Genomic DNA, 20,617 nt, shown 5'->3' with positions numbered 1-20,617 from the left:
GCAAACATGCTGTGCCTAGTAGAAATGCTGCACAAGAGCAAGTCGACCACATTTTGCAGGGCATTAATGCTCCGAGTCGAGGAAATCGACTCGAGTTGCCTGGATCAAGTGTTCTGTTAGTATCTCTAGCTTTACCAATGCCACAGCATCGGTAATAGTTGTGCAGGCGCCAGACGGCCAGATTTCCGCGATGCACGAAGCCTGAAGCCTGTTCGTTTGGCGTTTGCCAAGTTTGCAAGTTGCAGCGTGTGGAGAGCAGCTAAAGGTGAACATGTTCATTGCCAGTATTCAACCACAGAACGGAGCTTGCCGGAGTGGTCTTTCTTAAACGCGAGGCATGGCGTCGAGAGCAGAGCTTTGCAATGCCACGGACATGTTCGGTGGCACGTGCTCCGACACGCACTGTGCTTTCGGCTGCGGACTTCCTAGGAGAATTAATGTCAGCCTGCAGGAGAGGCGCAATCCCAGCGTGCACGAGCACGAAAAGCTGCGGGAAGAGAGCAAAGGAATGCATGTCGTACTAATAAGCCAGGCCAGGCTGTGGAGGGCTGAACTGTCGAAAGGCTGATGATCTTGCCGAATGAGGGGGTTGCACTATTCTACTGCCTACAGCGGTGGCCGCGTGAGTGATTCCTTGAATTTATCACGCTTTTCACGAAAGCCACCGTGATGGACAACATACAGTAGCCGATTTCGCTTGTGGCGTGATGCTGACGAGAATGCGGCAGCGACAGAGAATTCGTTGGCTGGGCAAAGGGAACGGCGCAGGATTGCAGCCGGTCTGATGCGAGAAGGCACTTTGCATGAAAAGCAAGAGCCGAAATCAAGCAACGTCGAGTGCTCGGAGGACGAGCTCGATGTGGCAGACGAAGAGACCAAGGTCCCGGCAGCAATCTGTTAATAATATCCACGACCTCCGCGGCAGCTGGGTATGTAGGTTTGCAGAATGCATATTGCAGAGAACTGTCGATCACCGGGCCGGCGCTGCAGCGGAATTGTCATCGTTGGGGTTGGGTTGGTGGTGGTGGTCTGTATCGTGTACACGATGGCGAGCTCTACGGCCTGGTCTGCAGACACTACAGTACGGTTGGGCCTGCTGCTGCTGCTGCTGCTGCACATCATCCACATTGCAGACCAGCTTTCGACTGTCGCTCTGCCGCTGTTCCTCATGAGGCGACCGCACTGATGGAGTACTCCGTAGTACCTGCTGTGCGTGCGAGCAGCGACTTCCCTCGCTGCGACGCCCCCTCGGCTGGTATGGGTAGGTGCAGGCGGCCTGCTGTCTCAAGTGAACGCAGGGCAGGGCAGGGCAGGGCAGGGCAGGGTGATTATGTAGCAGTACTTGTTGTCGACACCGAGTGACTGATGAGAGGCAGAGGCCGGCCGTGTCATCTCGGAGCAGCCAATGGCCGTGGCGTAGCAGCGTACGGTAGACTGCGACCACAGATCCACTTCCTTGGCATCGAGCTTGCTGCCCCGAACTCTGCCTGAACAGCGACACAACCTAACGACGACCACCCTTGTCTCACTTACCATCGTTCACACACATTTGCACACCCCGACGCCGCCTGATTCGCGGCCAGCCAAAGAGCCTTTGCCCTCACACGACACTCTGATCACCACGCTGCAGCCAGCGGCATCCCGTCCGCCTACGCCCAAGACACGCTCCTGCATCGGCTGTGCTGTGCTGTGCTGCGCTGTCCTGTCCTGTCCTGTGCTGCGACGCTCGCGCACGTGAAACTCTGCTGAGGTGAGTGAGGCTCCTGTCCCTTCCCTGATCCGCTGGCCGACCGCGAGACCGTCACGGAACTCTAGTTCTACTGGCAGGCAGCGTGCAGCAGACCGGGCAGCGGTCGTAGCAGTCCTGCCCAGCCAGCCAGCAGCCGGCCAGCACGTCGATTCCGCCTCGACCACGACGCTACTGTGCCATTGTCACATCGGCATCGTCAGGTACATGCGCACTGGCACCACCGAGCGGCGTCTGCTGCACCCGCTGCTGAGCGCTGACTTTGCCCGCTGACCTGCGCTGCACTGGCTTGCTGCTGCTGAGAAAGGTGGAGTCCTCGCATACCTGTTCCCAGCTCTAGTTCACCCTCGAGCATGGGCTGCGTGCCGCCCGGCGCCCGTACTCTGCCTTGCCTCTCTGACTGGTCACTGGTGCATCTCAATCGACCCGAGACTGACAAGGCTCTTCCTGCAGAAACTAGGCGGCACACGCTTCTGAGAACACACCTGCGACATTTCTCTTCCGTCACTATGGGTAAGTCGTCTCCCTCCCCTCCTACCCTCGCGCCTTGCCTCACCACCTACCTCACACTACTCGCCCTCACCTTGTTCATCTCCACCCTTGGTGGTCGCACTTCATTTGACTTCGCTTGTCACTCTGCGACACGTCAGCTGCCGTAATCGTCGCAGCCAGACCCAGACCTCCTTCGCTGACCAGACCTGCACCTCCAGGTGACCGCGACTACCGTGACTCGGTAAGTTACTAACTCTGACTCTGTCATCATGTAGCATATTGCCTCCAGCGTGCGGCGCTGTGCCGCCATCACGACTCCGGGATTCCTGGAGCTGGACCACGATGGACTTGACCGGGACGCGATGGACTCGGTGATCGTTGAGCACGAGATCATCGGAGATATATATGCGGCGATACTGGGAGCTGGACGGAACGCAAAGAAAGAAGAACATCGAACAGATATGCGGCATAAGAGAAGACGCGCGCGCGCGATATATGACTGGTACGCGGATATGAGACCTTCAGTGCTGGACGGCAGTATCAGACGGCATACAAGACCAAGGGCGCGGCGCGGCGGATCATGTATGATTCGATAACAGCAAGCTGCCATCAAAAGAATATAGCCCAAGGAGTCCACAAGCTCCTCTCATACCTTGTCTTCTTTGAAGACACATTTGACACCAGTCTTCTGCGCATCTTTGCATAAACTCAGCATCTCGGCACTATTGCCTGACTTGCGCGTTGAGCATATGCTGAGCCCATATTAATGTTCTTCTCGTCTCTGTGAGGCTTGTCAGCGGAGGCATTATGACAATCGTCTGAAGTACCTTGCGACTCTTGAACCCCACCGGACGTTCGCCAGAGCTGTCGAAAGATGGCATACGGTGTTCTTGTCCTGTCTAGAGCACCAATTATCGGCCATCAATTCCACTACCGGCAGCATCAGATCCGTGAGTGGTACCAGCCACGACAACGTCCGAATTGGAGTTTTCGACACCACGGAGCACAGAGCTCGTACAGCGCCACCAATGTCTCAAGCCGTGGGAGCAAACTGCACTCGCTCCGATGCCTACATTATCATTCGCGGCCCGAATGGTATTCCGAGGATCCAAGGTTCAGCACGAAACTCTTCCACATCGCCACTATTCCTTGCGAGTTGGACATGTCAGCCAAGGAGCTCGGCCGCCTTCTGGAATCTCGGTCATGGCGACCTACATACTCTTACTGTACCGAGTGGCGGCCTGGCAATGTTTCTTGCTTTCGCAATGACTCCATTCTTAGGTCCACTTGGATCAGCAGCGGCACACCAGGAAAGGCCGCACTCCCGCCTCCCTGTTCAGTGGTCACGGTGTCGGCACAGCAAGCACCACCTATCCTCATGGTGACCGTGCTCCACTTTACCAGCGGACTTCATCAAGCCTGATGCTCTAAAGACGCGTCACGCGTCGTAGCCCAGAAACCGGAGACATAGATGCCCCGACCAGTATACCTCTCGTAGCGGCTGGAATATGTTCCCAATCCAGTCTACCGGCGTTGGACTCAGCATGACTTCTCCAACTTCCTTGGGTTCAGTCATTGGGTCCTCTTTCGGACTCAGCTCCCAGAGCAGCTTTCCTTCTCGACTCAAGCAAGCACTCCTATTCACCTGGACTCGCAATCACCCCGAAAGGAATCTCACGACGAGCCGCTTCACAATGTAGATTTCTGCGACCCTCCCGTCTCCCATCGCTCGGAGGCACCATCCCGCAAGTATGAACTGAGCTCGGTTGCGTACAAGAGTCTCTGTCCTGAGCACCACATCGAGACGTGAGCACTCTCAGTCGGCATTCAATGGGCTCATCAGAAACTTGAAGCACGCGAAAGAGTTATGCAGTTCCTTGGCCAAGACCTGGATATCTCCTTGCCAGTTGTCTCTGGAACCAAATCTCTTCATCGCAGTTATTGGCAGCCCTTCCTCCTCGGGGCGTATTCGTTCGAAGGTCATGCAGATGTCGTTGCGAATCTTCATGCTCAAAGCCTTTCCTAAGGAATGGAACCGCGGCGGAAACACAAAAGTCTAAGGTACCGCAGACTTGTCGACAGGACAGGTGACACTCTTTGCTCTAGCCGATGCACAGGACAATTTGACTCCTGTCGGCTTACCTCGGGCAAGTTATTCAACACTCACTTTGCTTTGACAAATTTGATCGGCTGCTGCTTCATCTGCAGCGATCAATGGCCATGCGAGCGGGTTCGTGGTACAGCCCAGAGACCTTCTGGTCTCGACGGAATCGGAGGGCCGTTGCTATGCGAGCTCCGAGAGGTTTCGTGCATGGCCATGCTACACCCTCTTCACGCCAGCTAGCGTTCTGCTCTTCACGACCGCTGGGGCTGCAAATTCTTGTGATCGGCGCATGCCCGAGCGTCAAGCGATTCGCTCGTGGAGGAAATGGTAGGCCTATCCGTCTGCCTGGGTCATCTCGCTGCCCCTCATCGCTCTGCCGCCGAGTGACAACGTTGGCATCATCATTGAATCCGCAGCGAACGGAGTGGTCGACTGAGCAGGAGAGCAACTGCCTCTCCTCACGCTATGGTGTCGGATCGCCTCTGAAACCCTTGAGAGCTCTTCAAGCTTTCTCCTCATCTCATAACGTCAGGCTGGTTCTTCTCTCTACGAGCAAACAGGAGCTGCGAGCAAGCGAGAACTTGCCAAAGCAATGGTTCCTGCACAGAAGTTTGTCAATGACTGTGACTGCGTCATTCGCTCTCTTGGCTGTTACATGAACTTTTGCGGTGGTGTAATGCTGGCCGCTATCGTTGATCCCAACTGCATCTGGAGTGGTCGAGCAAGGAGTATGCCAAGCTCTTCCTTCACACTGGAAGACAATGGCGGCTCTTCGAAATCTGCTTCCTCTTCAGACCTCTCGAGATATGGAAAGCTAAGCTCAGAGATCTCCCAGAGCGCCCAGCTTGCTTTGCAGCACGATTTCCAGCTCTTCTCTCCGCGCGTTATTGAGCGCTGCGAGGATGCGAGCTCCTTCCCTTATAGTGGCTTGTAGTTGGAAGGCCGTCCAGCGATTTTTCGGCTTGCTTTCAGCATGGTGCTCAGCTCGTCTCTCCACAGGCGAATCCTCGCCATACTGCAAGCTTATCGTGGGAATGCCGCACAACGATCTGGATGCGTCAACGCTTTTCAGCTCTTCTCTTCTCGGGCGAACAAGCGCTGCCAGAGCGCAAATCCTTCTCCCGGTAGTGGCTTGTCATCGGAAGGCCGTGTAACGAGGTGAATGCGTCAACGCTGCTAAGTTCCTCTGTCCACGGATAAACGAGTGCTGCGATGAGGCTTATCCTTGCCCTGCCGGTGGTTCATAGTCGGAAGGCCCTGCAGAGAGGTGAACTTGTCGATGGCACTCGTGGCCTTTGCGGGACTCTTCTGTGCACTACGACTGATACTGAGCTCCTCTCCATCAGTAGACGAGCGCTGCGAGGAGTCGGCGACTGCTTGCCCTGGCAGTGGTGAGGAGTCGGAAGGCCATGCATGTGAAGGCATGTGAAGAGGTGAATGCGTCAATGGTACTCCTGGCCGTTGCAGGACGCTTCTGCGTACAAGGACTTCTCCACGCTCCCGGCTTTGTTTTGCTGGATGGATCAGCCGAGGCTCACCCGGCCTGATATACTCACTGAAACTCCATCCTCATATAGTCCTGCTTCGACAAGACAACTGCAACCATGGCAGGGCGGCGACAACCCCTGCCAGAAGCTCACCAGCGGCGCTGGGAGAAGGACGAGGAGGACGAAATGATGGTACGTCGGATAGCTTGGCCCGAAGTTCACCCGGATGGCCACAACTCACCGGAAATTCTTCCTCTCACTGCTTCGACTCCACAACATAGCACCATGGACGGCATCGGTGGCTATTTGGAGCACGCCCGGGCGCTGCTCGCAAAGGAAGCGGCCGCCAAGGCCAAGGCCATCAAGGATGGCGAACCCGTACGCTGGAGGCAATATTTGCATGTGATTGCGTGTGACTGAACTGACATGCCTTTATTACAGGACCGCCGCTCGCGCTCGCGATCTCCTCGCCGCGATAGACGCTCTCACCACTACGACGAGCGTTCTCAATCTCCCCAAGACCGCGACCACAGACGCAGCGACAGGCGTAACCGTTCGCCACCACCATCAAACGGTAACAACTACGACTCGCGTGACCGCGGCTCAGCGCGCGCACCACCATCACGCAACTACGAAGACCGCGCACCCAAAGGCGATATGATGAAGCAGGTCAACGAGTCGTCGCAACAAGACCGCCGTGTCTACGTCGGCAACCTCTCATACGACGTCAAGTGGCACCATCTGAAGGACCACATGCGCAAAGACGGCACGCTGGATGTCCTTTTCGCCGACGTTCTCCTACTCCCCAACGGCATGAGCAAAGGCTGCGGGTAAGCTCGAAAAGAATCCTTCAGAGAAAAGGTGTTTGCTGACCAAATTTGCAGAATTGTCGAATACGCCACACGTGATCAGGCTCAGACTGCGATCAACACTCTCAGCAACACGCCGCTTATGGGGCGCCTCGTCTATGTGCGCGAGGACCGTGAGACCGAACCACGCTTCTCCCAGCCACAACGTGGTGGCATGGGTGGAGGCTATGGCGGCCGCGGTGGCTTCCAGGGCGGCCAAGGCGGCATGGGCGGTGGCACGGGCGGAGGAATGGGCGGAAACATGGGCGGTGCTCGCCAGATTTTCGTCTCCAACGTAAGTCGCTCGCAATTCCCACCACAGCACTCTACTGACACATCAATAGCTCCCATTCCAGGTCGGCTGGCAGGATCTCAAGGACCTCTTCCGCCAAGCAGGCAATGTCATCCGCGCAGACGTCCACATGGCACCAGATGGTAGCCCAAAGGGCTCCGGCATTGTCGCATTCGAGACCCCAGACGATGCACAGAACGCCATCCAGACTTTCCACGGCTACGACTGGCAGGGCCGTGTCCTTGAGGTTCGCGAAGACCGCTACGCTGGCAGTGGACCAGGCTTTGGCGGCCGTGGAGGCTTCGGTGGCCGCGGTGGCTTCGGAGGCCGTGGTGGATTCGGCGGCGGCGGCTACGGTGGTGGCGGCTATGGAGGAGGATTCGGTGGTCGTGGAGGCTTCGGCGGCGGATACGGCCGTGGAGGTTATGGAGGCGGCCGCGGAGGTTACCAGGGAGGAGGCGACGGTGGCTACGGTGGAGGTGGAGGATACGGCGGTGGCAACTTCGGCGGTGGTCAAGCTGCTGCTTCTGTTCCACCAAATGCCTTCACTGACGGCGTCTCCTCTGGTGGCGAGCAGAGTGCCACCATCCACGTCAAGAATGTGAGTACAACACCAACCCTCAAGATGATGCCAGAACTGACATGAAACAGCTGCCATGGAGCACCAGCAACGACGACCTCAACGAACTCTTCAGCACGATTGGTGAAGTGGTGCGCGCTGAGATTCAATACGAGCCAAACGGTCGCTCTCGTGGATCTGGTGTTGTTCAGTTTGCTGCTGAGGAGCACGCCGGCACTGCCATTGAGAAGTTCCAGGGCTACTCGTACGGTGGACGTCCTCTCGGTCTCGACTTCGCCAAGTATCCAAACGACAGCAATGCCATGGACGCTGAGCCATCCGGCAGCATGCAGGAGCAGATGATGTAAAAAGTCGTCAGCATCTAGCAGCTTGACCGAGACACCAATCAACACAGAATGCGACTCATACTACATACTACGACGACGAACGCAATGCTTACATAGCAGTTGCTGAATACGACTCGATTGCTTCTTTTGGCTTTCTTGCGACCACACCGGACGGCTTGTAACATCCTGCGATACTACTACGACTGCCTTCGACCCACCACAATGCATAATGAGGACCGGTCTTGTCCTCTCTACAAAAGCGTCTTCTGCAAAAGACTTGGGAACACTGTATCATAGCTCGGAGGAATGACTTCCAGGCACAGATGCGATGCACCGAGCACAGAAAGTACTTACTTTTACCACTACTACTACTATGGGAAATGGGCGAGGAATGCAATTTGCTTTTTCAGCACTGGACTACTTATGTCATTGTATGTACATACTTTCCAGGTGGGTTTGGTCGACGGGATCGACTTAACTACTTTGGAGATGCGGTACTCAAGCATGAAGAAATACAATGAAGTCAGTCCGAAAACATCTTCTCCTCTTCTCTTTTTCAAATTCGTGCATCATCTAACTCTATCATTTTGGCCTTCCCCCGTTCCTTCCTGTGACGTCAAAACTTTCATCATCCATTCATAAACCGCCCATTGCACAGCATTCACAATAAACGCTCTGGCACTACATATCCCCAACCCTCGAAAGAACACTGGTACTCCTTCGCTTCGATACGCTGCGCGAGCAATTTCTAACGTACTCGGTCGTTTCCCCAATCCATCTTTACTGCTACATGTACCTGGTAACCCCTGCCCTTCTGCTCCTGGTCCTGATAGTAAATCCCACGTCTGAACCCTCGTCTTCACAACATCCAAAGGAAAAATACTCGCCCATGTCACCACTCCGGCTAAACCTCCGGACATTAGGATTTTGAAGGCTTGAGTGGTTTCTGTGTCGTGTGGAGAGGTCCAATTGCGTTTGGTGAGTTCGTAGGACCAGAAGTAGAAGCCGTAGCCGAGGGAATCGCGGAGGGCGGTGATTGTGCCGCCTGCGTAGAGGGCGCGGAGCTGTGAGGGGAGATTAGAAGGGATGGGAAGAAAGAGGAGGGATAACCGCGGTACGCACGCCGGAGGTTTTGAAGAGGGATTGGGTTATTTGCCTGGATATGTAGGTTAGCGAAGAGGTAAGTAGGGACGGGGGATTTTTCTTTTTTTTTTCTTTTGGTTCTTCTACTCACCAAGATGATTTCGGAGGATTTGAAATTTGAGCTCTGCATTTCACTAATTCTGTGGGTGCTGAGATTACGAAAGTTGCCAATCCTCCCAAGGCTCCTGCGGTCCAGATTTTCCAAGCGGGGGGATGGGAGGGTAGATCTTGAGGTAGGGTGGAGAGGGAGCCGGTTTGGAGGAGGGAGAGGGAGCGGTTGTAGGTTACGAAGAGGATTGCTGGGGATTGATTGATTAGTTCTAGGGTGTTTGAGGGTCGGGAAGGGAAGATGGGGAGGGAGTACCATTCAGAGCTCCGTAGCCAAGAATTGGAGCTGCTGCGCCCCGAGCAAAGGCGGTCCAGTGTTGGGGAGAGGTTTGGGATTGTGGTGATGGGGTTATGTGGATTTCTGGGGTTTTCTTTGCAGAGCCGGCTTGGAGTTTGGTTTTGATTATGTCGAGGGGGTTGCCGACCTGGTGGAACCAAGACTTTTAGCAAGGCTTCAAGATGTACTTTGATAGGAGGTGCTTCGAAAGTGGCTTATTGTGTAAAGGCAGGACCACATTTACGAAGCAATGTACATCGAGGAAACTTGGACCTACAAGAATTCCAATGGCTCCAGAGATATAGCCGGCCCAGAAATCAGCGGACATAGCGGGGAGAGGTCGGGGGTAAAAGCACAGCAGACGTCTCCATGCAGGCCAAGATCATGCTTCTACCACTGACGATTCGTATCTTGTGAAAGTGGTGACTTCCTATTCTGGAGAAGGATGTGGAACGGTCGGTGAATGTCTACTGTACAGGAAGCTTGGACCCTGAGTGGATTGCACGGCCCGATGACTCCATCAATGGCCGAGACTTCGACTGAAACTCGACCCTCACAACCACTGACAACACCACACTTCGCCACTGCGCGAGCACGACATGAGCGCAGGGCCGATGCTCTCTAGCTATCCTTCGCTGTCACAGTCGTTTTCGCTTGATTATCTTTGATGCATGAGCCTTCGCCTCGCGCACCCTCACTCCCCCGACACCGCCACCACTTCACACACCCCGAGGCCTGCAGTCGCTCTCATCTTGGAACGCAAGCGTGCTGCGCTATAGCACGATCATTTTTGCAGTTACATGCCCGCGTCATCAGCCAGCGGACCGTGGGATTTCTCACACATCTTGGATTTTCACAACAACTCACTTGCCGCCTCGACGCCTTCGACAACCGCCGACGAGCCATTGCTAAAGCCACTGCAGCCTGCCATTGACGCCAAGACCAGAGCTGCCAACTCTGCGTCCCGCCTGGAACACACAGAGATCCCTGACCAAGATGTCCTAGCTAACGGAAGTGTCACATTAGGTGACTTCAGCAAAGTGTGGCGATTTACAGGCACGACCCCGCCATCTCTGCAGACGCCGCAGTCTGACGATACGCACATTACTGCTACAAGCAACGCGAACGACGGATCATCTGATGATCCTGCTTACATTGTCAGCAATGGCACTCTCCCGAAGCGTCAGCATTCAGTGTCAGAGACTACGGAAGGCGGACAGAGCACGGACAATGCACAGGACAAGCCTCTGACTAAGACTCAGAGAAAGAAGGCGAATAGGAAAGCACGTAAAGAGAAGGAGAAAGAGAAAATTGAGCAGGCCAAGCAACAAGCTGACCGGGTCGGCCCCGAAGATGATGAGGAGCCAGCGCCGTCACCAAAGCCGCACACTGTGAAAGCAGCCAACCCTATCGCAGCCTGGCAGAATGCGACAAGAGCGTTACCTCAGCAGTACGCCGCTGATATTAAAGCTGCGAACGAGAAGAGGAAATTGGATGCTGCCAATCCCGTCCACCCGTTGGAGCACAAGTTCAAAGAGACATTCAAGAAGACCGCACCAATCCAAGGTGCGCTTGGCACTCCACGGCAATATGAATCGACTGAATACACGATACACGATCCTTCGGGCTCGCGAAATGTCTCCTCATTGAGTGATGCGCAGCCACCCGCAGCACCAGGTTCCACGCAGAAAGCAGACAAGAAGAGCCAGATCACACCGCCAAATACGGACGATGAAGATATCACCGCCCAGGCTGTCAATGCTGTACAGCTGGCGATGGCCTCCCTTAAGAGAGGCGAGACACCTTCTACACCATCGCCCAACACCGGACTGCCACGCACTAAGAGTGCGCCGCTCACACCGGCCAAGGCAGGAAAGAAAGCTTCGGCCAACACGCAACCTGTGCAAAAGTCGAAGAACTTCACAACCCCAAAGAAGGTCAAAAATATTAACCTGGTGCCATCGACCGTCGGCGTGCAACCAGCAAAAGTAGGCAATGCGCTCCTTCCATCGAAGCCCACCGCGTCGCTATTCAGTCAGATTGGAGTATTACCTCCAACCCCAAAGCTGATCCCTGGCCCTCACGTCAAGCCACCAGCTGGGATTGTACCCCTCATCAACCGATCAGAAGAGGATCGCCATCTCGCTCTGCTCATGAGATGTATGCATTACTTTCCTGCGGACCGGAAGCATCTGATATCGCCCATGAACATGACGTCTCACAACAAGGATCCCAAGGGAATTCATATCTTTGTCGATGCCAGTAATATTTTCATTGGCTTCATGGATGCACTCAAACAAGCCCGAAATATCCACCCACTTCAACACATGCCTCAAGCGAACCTATCATTTGATAGCCTGGCACTACTCATGGAACGCCGCCGTCCCGTGGCGAAGCGAGTTCTGGCAGGCTCAAACCCATGGTTACCAGCATTCGATACAGCCAAGAATGTTGGCTACGAAATGAATATTCTGGACAAAGTTCACAAAGCACGTGAACTTACAGAACGACAGATCTACTTCAAAGACCTCGATGCACAGCGTTATGGCAAGCGCGCGAAAGCGCCACCGGTTCATCGCGCACTTCAGCAGCATCAGACCTCTCCGACAGCGCGATACTCGGTTCTTGGCAACATCGGAGGCAGCAGCACGGAGACGTCTTTGCCTCAGTTTGCACCTGCCAAGATGATCGAGCAAGGCGTCGATGAGATCTTGCATCTGAAAATCTCGCATTCCCTCCTCGACTATGAGGAGCCATCAACCATCGTTCTCGCGACCGGCGATGCCGCTCTCGCAGAATATAGCGACGGTTTCATGGCGATGGTCGAGCGTGCTTTGAGGAAGGGTTGGAGCGTCGAGCTCGTGTCTTGGAGCAAGAATATCAGCAAGACGTATTTGAAGAGCGATTGGGTTAATGCTTGGGATGGGAGGTTCAAGATCATCTATTTGGATGATTTTGCCGAGGAGTTGCTTTGTGCTTGAGCGAAGCGTTTTAAGAATGGTTTGAGCGCTCGGCATATATTGCATCACGTCTGACAGGAGTGATGCGTCTTTGATTTGCAGGGCATACCAAGATTCTGCCTTCAGCAATGACTTTCATGATGATGAGGCTTTTTAGCATGTGCATGCATGCATAGTAGAAACAGTGCACATACGTACAGTACCACACATACTCGCAGAGCAGTAATTCCACTAATGTGGTGTGCTCTGAACTTGTCAGTACAAAGAAAGCTTCCTATATCTGCTCTCTTCAGCTGTCTTTCTATCTTTACCAGGTCGAATGCTATGAGATTTAGCGCAATCAGCTCGGTGAGAAGGAAAGCGTGCATAAGTGGCGAGATTCTTGAAAAGCATTGCATTCTCAATCTTACACTACAGTATCTGATCCCGAGTTCAAGTTCCCTCGTGCTGTACATAATTTTTTCTCTTTTCCTTCGTCATATCATATCATAATAAAATCAATCTTAGCCCATTAGAAGCAGCTCTTTGGTTTCCCTCACGTCAAACTCAGCACATGCGTATCAAAAATCTCATTCCTCCACCCCGCCTCCTCCAACTCTTCAATTCTCTCCGTAGCCCTCGTCGCCTCCTCATTCCAAACCTTGACCACACTCCCCGGAGCATAAACTCCCTTGAAAACACCTTTCCCAGGCTGCGCGATCCCCACTCGAGTATACAAATCCGGGTCTTCGGCGGGAGTCAGTCTCGCGGCAACGGCTTTGAAAAATGTGAGAATGTCCTTGGGTTCGCTGATCCTTGTTGCGCGAAGACGTTCACGAGCGTAGACTAATTCCCGATTCGCGGCGTGGAAGAAATCTGCGAGTGCGGTGGCGAGTTGTTTTTCCATGGTTTTGCGGAGGATGGGGCGGAGGAGAGGTTTGAAGAGCCAGGACATGAGCCAGGAGAATTTGGATTTTCGTAATTGGTAGTTGAGTTTGTGGATGTGGACGCGTACGGCTTTCAAGGTGAGGATTTGTTCGAGACGGTCTTTACAGATTTCTACGTCGATGTGGATGTCGATGCCGCGTTCGTCGAGGGCGAAACTGGCGATTCCTTCATCTGCGAGGCGGAGTAAGCCTTTGTGTGCGCGGAGCCAGAAGCCGATTTCTTCGGCTCGGAGGGACAGGCCGTCGAGCTTGATTGTCATGAGGTTTGTGGTTGCGGTTGTGGTTCTGAATTTGGCCTTGCGGATTTCGAGGTCGTTGTAGGTCTCCACCTTCAGTCGGTAGGGTAGGAAGGAGGTTTGGTTGACGGTATGACCGGGTTCGATGATGAGGTTCTCAAGCAGAATGTCAGCTTCGGGAGTGCTGACCTCCAGTCGTGGTATCGGGATGTATTGGATAGCGGCGACTAGTAGAGGGACAAATACGTTGATCGAGTCCTGTAGCAACTCTGGGTTCGTGTTCCGATCAAGCGGTGACAAGATTCTGAAGATACGCATGGTGGTTGTGATGAGCTTATGGATATGCTGGTCTTGCAGAACACTGTTAAATGTCACCTGGATTTGGTGGAGCAGTGCCTGGATGTCCTTGCTGAGGTCGCTGTCCGAGCCAACCTTTTGACTCTTTTCCCTCAGCTCGTTGAACTTCTCGTCAGCGTGATCTAGGAAGTCCGGATCAGTCAAAAGCTTCTGCAGCGAGTCTCCAGTATCCTGCATCAACCTCTCGAATTGGGGGTCTTTCTCTTTGTGACTCATGACCTGGTCGAGCAGCTGCTTCGACTTGTCCCATTCCTTCTTGTCGCCAAAACTTGTGATGAAAATCCACATGTTGTGCATTGCTCGATCGAGAGCTTCATTCTCATGCACGTCTTTCTGCGCAGTCTTGCCAACCTCTTCCAAAGCACGCGAGTAGACGATAGCGTATCTCTTGATGAGCAGAGACAGCGTCGATACCGACTCTGAATAGTCTGGTCGTCTCTGCAGTTTCAAGATAGCCTGCTTGAGTCGATTGAGCAGCGTCTTGCCCTCATCACCCGAAAGCTCTTCCTTTGCACTTTCTACGGCAGTCTTCGCAACCTGCGCTGTGCCATTCACGACAACTTGCGCAACTTCCGCAGCATTCTCACCCAGCTCATTCGTGGTGGGGGCATGCCCTGCATCATTGCCTGGCTCCTCAATCTGGTTCTTCTGCGCTTCTGAAGGCTCAATCTTCTTGCCGGCATCTTCAGCAACTGTCGAAAGTGTGAAGGCAGCGTCCTTGAAGACCTGTCGACCTACGATGTTGAGGTCGGCAAGGAAGGTTCGGAAGTCAGAGTTGGTGAGCAGTAATGAGCCCACAGTCTGGAGGCTTTGATATGCTGCAATTGTATCTGCCTTGGCTTTGCTCTTTCTTGCCTTGACCGAAATATCGTCCACGTCGACCGATATCCTGCTCTTGCTCAAGAACCATATCAGGTCTTGGATTTGATCTCTGTCGTTCTTGTGCTGAAGTAGGTCCATAAATTGCTGAATCCATTTTCTGGTCTGTGTTACCAGCCGCTTGCCACTGTTTGACAGGTCGTCGTTATCCGCATTGAGGACATCGCTTGAAAGGAGTGTTCGTAGATTGATGATGATCTGTTCGGTGCTTGGCATGTATCCTCTGGAGAGGGCGCGGTACATCTGGTAGCTGTGCAGCTTCTGGGCCAGCTTCCGCTGCAGTTCTGTGTCCTGCTCATATTGCGGCAAGAGAGGCTCTCGCTCCGACATATCATGTCCGCGCCCGAAGCACGATGAAAGGAACGACATCGTGTCAACGTTTCTGTACTCTGGCTAGAGCAGGAACAAGAAGAGCTTCAAACAGCTTCGAGCAGGAGTTCTAACAACAGGCGAATGGTGGAGTACAGTGAGTGCTCTCGCCCGATGTGATGATGAAGACTAGGAGAGCATGGCGGTGGCGATGGTGATGAGCACCTGCTGTCGTCCAAGATACACACTCTGCCTCCTCCCACCTCCTCCGCCTCCGCGGGTGGCAGTCGCGAACGCGGGCGCGTACGTCACACCTGCTCACAACTTGAACCTCAGTGACCTCACTCAGGCGGGTCGGAGCTCAGTCCGGCTGGCCTGAGGCGCCATCACATCATGCTTCGAATTTGAATACCAAGACCTGCTGCACGTGCGCACAACGTGACAATCCTTCTCCTTCATCTCTTGTCCAAAGCTTGGATGTCCTTTTACTTTGCTCGTTATCGTGAACTTTCGAGCTTCCTGCTGCGGTGCTGCGCGTGAAACAATCGTTTTCGTTTTGATCTTTATTTATGGCTCAGAGGGCCCCGCGTCCATCATTGGCTTTCGCTCTCCGACACTGCCCGTCCGCGCCCGTGCTCCAAGACTACTGTTCCAAGCGTTCAAAGGCCGAAAGGCGCTCGTTCTCGTGACCGACCGGGGAGCGGCGGACGATTCAGGGTCCGAAAATTAAAAAACTCCCACAGAACGAGCAATGCAATGCAATGCACCCATTGTTGCGCGGCACACCGCTATCCTGCCGCCGTGCTCTGGCTGAGACATTCCGGGCATGCGGGATGCAGTTGAGGTGCAAATCGACCTGTATCGGACTGCGAGAGCGTATAACAGCGAGAATATCGACGCTTCTCGTGGGTGATCCCAATGCTGCTGACACCAACGAGCCTTCTCACACGCTCACACGCTCTGCTGGGCTGGGCTGAGCTGAGCTGACCTGGCCTACCCCAGATCTGATCCTGTTCCTGACTGCTCCACCGCCTTATCGTTGGCAACGCAACGCCAAAAAAAGTCCCAGCCCGCCTGACATCCTTCAGGTTTCGTGGACGCGTTGCAGTGCCGTCGATACCGGCCGCCAGTGCCACCAAGGCCATCCTCTTCCATTCCACCGTTTCATACGCCGCTCAGCCCATCGGACTGAGTCTGACACGCGAGCCGTACCTGCCAACAATCCCTCCTGGTGATCACAGCGGCGCTTGCTATCAACCCCGAGGCGTCCCGATTTCCTCCACCCTCCTCCTCATGCCTCTCCCTCGCCCCACAACTTTCCCTAGCATTTCTAGTGCCTCCTGTCTTGCTCGATCAGCTGTAGCTACTTTTGTACCAGCTACTTCGCTCGTCACTCCCTCCAAAAGGCACCAATCCAGCCGAGCCTCGGAACATCGAGCTCTCACAAGACGAAACCTTAGCAAGACTACCGCACCTTCCTCGACGACTGCGGGAATGGCGACTCACAGCAAGAACACCAGCTTGCCAGCTGCGAATCTTAAGCATGCCGCGGTCCACCACCACCTTCCAGAGAGGAGACATGTCCCAGCTCCGTACGTTTTCTTTTTAGCTAGACATTCAAGATGAGATTTTTTTCACCTAGGACACTCAATGCTAAGTCTTGGCCCTCCAGAGCCGACTACGACACCTCAAATTCCATTGAAACTCGAAAATACCTCAAGACCTACGGTCTGACTCCTCCCGGTGTCGAAACATTCGAGAACCAGCTCAAGCGATGTGAGTGAAAGTCGAGGCATTGAGTCGGATGAGCAAAAGTGATCTGACACCTCCCGCAAGGTCTTGCCATTCTCAACTCGCGGGAGACGCCAATTGAGAAGTACCAATATCTCTCCGTCCTTCGCAACACGAACGTCCACCTCTTCTACCGATTGTTGTCAGAGAACATCAAGGTGAGCACACCTTGAGAAAGATGCTGGGAACAGAGTACGAGGTTAACAAATCGACAGGAGCTCACTCCTCTCATTTACACCCCTACTGTAGGCGAGGCGTGCCAAAGATGGTCGGAGTTGTACACACAGCCAGAGGGTGAGTGCTGTACGCACTGTCTCACACCTACATTCTGACACCACACAGGTCTCTACCTCTCGTACGAGGACAAGGGGCATCTTCACTCGGTCATCCAAAACTGGCCTCACGATGTCGAGATTACTGTCGTCACTGACGGTTCCCGCATCTTGGGTCTTGGCGACCTTGGTGTAAACGGCATGGGAATTCCAGTCGGAAAGCTCTCCCTCTACACTGCCTGCGCCGGTATCCACCCATTGAGGACACTCCCACTCTGCTTGGATCTCGGGACGAGTAATGAGGCTTCCAGAAACGACCCTCTATACCTTGGTAGCAGGAGGCCTAAAGTCACTGCCGAAGAGGAGAAGGAATTCCTTGATGAAATGATGGCTGCTCTCACCGAGCGATGGCCAAGCATTGTCATCCAGTATGAGGACTTCAAGAACCCATTCCCATCTCTCGAAAGATATCAGGACACCTACACCATGTTCAACGACGACATCCAGGGTACCGGCGCTGTCATATTGGGCGGCTTCATCAACGCTGTCAAGCAGTCCGGTGTAGCCCCAGCCGATCAGCGTGCTGTTTTTCTCGGCGCCGGCAGTGCCGGTGTCGGTGTTGCTAAACAGCTGACTGAATTCTTCATGAAGGAGGGCCTGTCTGAGGATGAGGCCCGGAAGCGATTCTGGCTCGTTGACTCCCAAGGTATGGTCGCTCTGGATAGACCTGGCAAGCTCGCCGAGCACAAGCTCTACTTCGCTCGTGACGATAACAACGGCCAACAATACAAGACTCTCGAAGAGGTTGTGGAATACGTCAAGCCAACTATTCTGATGGGTCTCTCCACAATCGGTGGCGCTTTCACACCCAAGATTCTGGAGCGCATGGCAGAACTAAACGACAAGCCGGTCATCTTCCCACTTTCCAACCCGTCAAGCAAGTCCGAATGCACATTCGAGGAAGCGATCAAATACACCAAGGGCAAGTGTTTGTTCGCTTCCGGTTCGCCATTCCCAACCCTCAACTGGGAAGGCAAGGACCTCACTCCTGGCCAGGGCAACAACATGTATGGTGAGTATCGCCAGACGCACATCAAGTCTACCGCAAATCGGAATACTGACACGGAACAGTTTTCCCGGGAATCGGCCTCGGTGCTATTCTCTCGAAATCGGTCAACGTCACCCAAAACATGATCTACGCATCCGCCGAAGGTCTTTCAACATCGCTCTTACCCTCAGAAGTGGCCGATAACTGGCTATACCCCGACATCCGCCGCATTCGCGAAGTGTCCGTCGTCGTGACTCGCGTTGTCATCCGTGCCGCACAAAAGGACGGCATGGATCGTGAACTCGCTCTCCGAAATCTTTCGGATGAAGAGCTCGATGAATACATCCGTGCTAGGATGTATGACCCCTTTACGGAACATGAGAAGATTGGGGAGGAAATTAAGGAACTCACTGGACATGCTACTGGTATCAATGGCTCAAAGTCTTTATCTATTGAGAGGCCTATCACGGCTGACGGTGCTCCTTCTAGTGGACAACAAACTCATGGCGAACCTTTGAGTGCGCATTGAAAGAAAGCGAGTGAGCGGCGATTGATGATCTAGTGATAGCGTTTGTGGTTCTTAAGTTCGACTTTGTTGTGTTGATGATGGGCATGCCTAGACAGAGGCACGCGCCTTCCTCCTGCGATGAGGATCTCATCTGGCACAGTGGGAAAGACAGGTATCGGTCGTCACCTTTGTGATGGAGATGACTGACACGTGGATCACATATCTTGGTTACAATCTGACACAGATGTAAAACGAAAAGGAAATCTTCAGTCCAGTCTTCTATTCCACTTCTGCTTCACATGATCATGCTTTGTCTTCGCAGGGAATTTGACCTCATCGTCTTATATCTCACGAATAATGCTCAGAACTATTGTCTTGCGCATGCACGCTTCAGTCATGGACTCTTTTGGCGAACTTCTTGAGACATCTCGAAGCACTTGCCTTGAGTTTGCTAAAGTATGTGATATTCGACCTTCATCAGTCCCTTCGCTCTTGCCGGACGACGCAATCACGCTAATCAGGTTAGACAAGACCAACAGACTCCCGGAAGTTGGAACCGTCCACAATGAGTCTCTTCCCCGATTTACCCTCAAATACGACGCCCTGCACGTATCAAAAGCTGCGTTGCTTCATCGAAGATCTGCACCAGCACCAGCACCCAAGCGAAAGCTCACCAGTTCGAGAGAGCTCTTCTTTCCACCTCTTGCGCATGCACTTTTACAAAACTTGGTCAAGTTCAGATTCGCGGATGCCTAGTAGGTGCTCGCTCTATTCAGATTCGCCTCGAAGCCGGGCCGATTTGCTCGTGTTGTCGAAGATGAATGGGTAGGCGAACTGGCGACCTGTTTCTTGAAAACGCTTATTAGTACGTGTCGGTCGCTTCGGTACCTGGGACTCAGCATCATTGGTAACTTTCGTCGAAGCAGACTTTGCTGCGGATTTTGCGGCATATAGGTAAAGAACAAGAGGCACCTGGGAGCTTTCCTTGACAAGAGGAAACAAGTATCTAGGTAGGAACTATGTGCTGAGAGTTGACCCTAGGCAGAGAGCTGTGAGAAGGACAGGCCTGCCTAACTGCTCTACCATTCCAGCCATTTCTAGTCCTCACTTCACGGAACTAGCAGACAAACGGCTGCAATCAACATTGTAGCGCCAGCTATTTATCTTCTTGACATCCCACATTCAATGTTAACACTCACCATCGAACTGTCAGCACTTCACACGAAAGACTTCCAAATATCATCAAAATGACTTTACCAGAATTCGCGCTCGACTATAGCTCTTGCAGTCTCGATGAACTTCGTCGCTTTCTCAGAGATCGAGGCGGCAGGGGAGCACCTGAGAAGAAACAAGTCATTCGAAGGCTTCGCGCACTGGATCGCAAGATGCAGGGTTTCCGCTTTCTCGACTTACCGGCAGAGATGAGAAACGTCGTGTACGAGATGCTGCTCGTCCACGACAAGGCAGAAGCGCGCAAAGCTTACCCTGAGCTATTGCGTGTTTGTAGGCAGATACACAGCGAGGCCGTATCTGTGCTCCACGCTGAGAGCGTGGTAGATTTGCGCGTCAAGATCAAACACCGCTGGTGCATATCTGCGGAGCCAATCGCACGTCCACAAACAACTCGGCGAATGAACCTCAACTCCTGGGATGAAATCCTCTTCACAGGAGGTTTGCGCACATCATGGCTACGAGGTCTGTTCCCAACTTCGCGCATATCATGGCCACAGAATCTGTCCCCACCAGATTGCGAGCCGCACTTTCGACATCTCTCTCGGGTTCAGAAATTACGTGTTCGTTTGCAGCTCGACTTGACCCGTGACGAACTTTTGCTTCGACAACCCTGGTCTTGGATCACAGAAGTGCCACGACATGTCCTACAAATTTTGATCAGTACATGTTCAAACCTTCGCTCGCTGGAACTTAC

At 53.6% G+C, this 20,617-nt stretch overlaps 7 protein-coding genes across 7 annotated transcripts; 4 read left to right on the top strand and 3 right to left on the bottom strand.

Annotated features, from left to right (window-relative positions):
- Positions 1-1,166: 1,166 nt before the first annotated feature.
- Positions 1,167-2,241, bottom strand: MYCFIDRAFT_197741 (uncharacterized protein; the record flags this gene model as incomplete). The annotated part of the gene is made up of 4 exons (XM_007930028.1): positions 1,167-1,252; positions 1,548-1,921; positions 2,022-2,071; positions 2,233-2,241. The coding sequence occupies 4 exons, from the start codon at positions 2,239-2,241 to the stop codon at positions 1,167-1,169; spliced, it is 519 nt and encodes a 172-aa protein (XP_007928219.1).
- A 4,036-nt stretch (positions 2,242-6,277) lies between these two features.
- On the top strand, positions 6,278-7,897 carry MYCFIDRAFT_124169 (uncharacterized protein; the record flags this gene model as incomplete). The annotated part of the gene is made up of 4 exons (XM_007930027.2): positions 6,278-6,660; positions 6,715-6,973; positions 7,023-7,571; positions 7,622-7,897. Coding segments are annotated over 4 exons (1,467 nt in total), but the record flags the coding sequence as incomplete, so codon positions are not given.
- A 548-nt stretch (positions 7,898-8,445) lies between these two features.
- MYCFIDRAFT_46410 (uncharacterized protein) lies at positions 8,446-9,732 on the bottom strand (the record flags this gene model as incomplete). The annotated part of the gene is made up of 5 exons (XM_007929781.1): positions 8,446-8,940; positions 8,999-9,032; positions 9,111-9,318; positions 9,384-9,552; positions 9,682-9,732. The coding sequence occupies 5 exons, from the start codon at positions 9,730-9,732 to the stop codon at positions 8,446-8,448; spliced, it is 957 nt and encodes a 318-aa protein (XP_007927972.1).
- Positions 9,733-11,861: 2,129 nt separating this feature from the next.
- On the top strand, positions 11,862-12,640 carry MYCFIDRAFT_211687 (uncharacterized protein). Its single transcript, XM_007930026.1, has one exon. The coding sequence runs from the start codon at positions 11,867-11,869 to the stop codon at positions 12,383-12,385; it is 519 nt and encodes a 172-aa protein (XP_007928217.1). The 5' UTR covers positions 11,862-11,866; the 3' UTR covers positions 12,386-12,640.
- A 98-nt stretch (positions 12,641-12,738) lies between these two features.
- On the bottom strand, positions 12,739-15,166 carry MYCFIDRAFT_155127 (uncharacterized protein). Its single transcript, XM_007930025.1, has one exon. It carries the CDS (start codon positions 15,129-15,131, stop codon positions 12,900-12,902), a length of 2,232 nt encoding a protein of 743 aa, XP_007928216.1. The 5' UTR covers positions 15,132-15,166; the 3' UTR covers positions 12,739-12,899.
- An 885-nt stretch (positions 15,167-16,051) lies between these two features.
- MYCFIDRAFT_183168 (uncharacterized protein) lies at positions 16,052-16,714 on the top strand. The gene has a single exon (XM_007930024.1). It carries the CDS (start codon positions 16,365-16,367, stop codon positions 16,695-16,697), a length of 333 nt encoding a protein of 110 aa, XP_007928215.1. The 5' UTR covers positions 16,052-16,364; the 3' UTR covers positions 16,698-16,714.
- On the top strand, positions 16,694-18,711 carry MYCFIDRAFT_140451 (uncharacterized protein; the record flags this gene model as incomplete). The annotated part of the gene is made up of 5 exons (XM_007930023.1): positions 16,694-16,847; positions 16,908-17,020; positions 17,078-17,156; positions 17,205-18,206; positions 18,266-18,711. The coding sequence occupies 5 exons, from the start codon at positions 16,694-16,696 to the stop codon at positions 18,709-18,711; spliced, it is 1,794 nt and encodes a 597-aa protein (XP_007928214.1).
- Between the last annotated feature and the right edge of the window lie 1,906 nt (positions 18,712-20,617).

Source organism: Pseudocercospora fijiensis, assembly GCF_000340215.1.
Source record: "Pseudocercospora fijiensis CIRAD86 unplaced genomic scaffold MYCFIscaffold_6, whole genome shotgun sequence".
NCBI lineage: Eukaryota > Fungi > Ascomycota > Dothideomycetes > Mycosphaerellales > Mycosphaerellaceae > Pseudocercospora > Pseudocercospora fijiensis.
The sequence above is the reverse complement of the archived record's forward strand: the minus strand, read 5'-3'. Positions and strand labels throughout refer to the sequence as shown.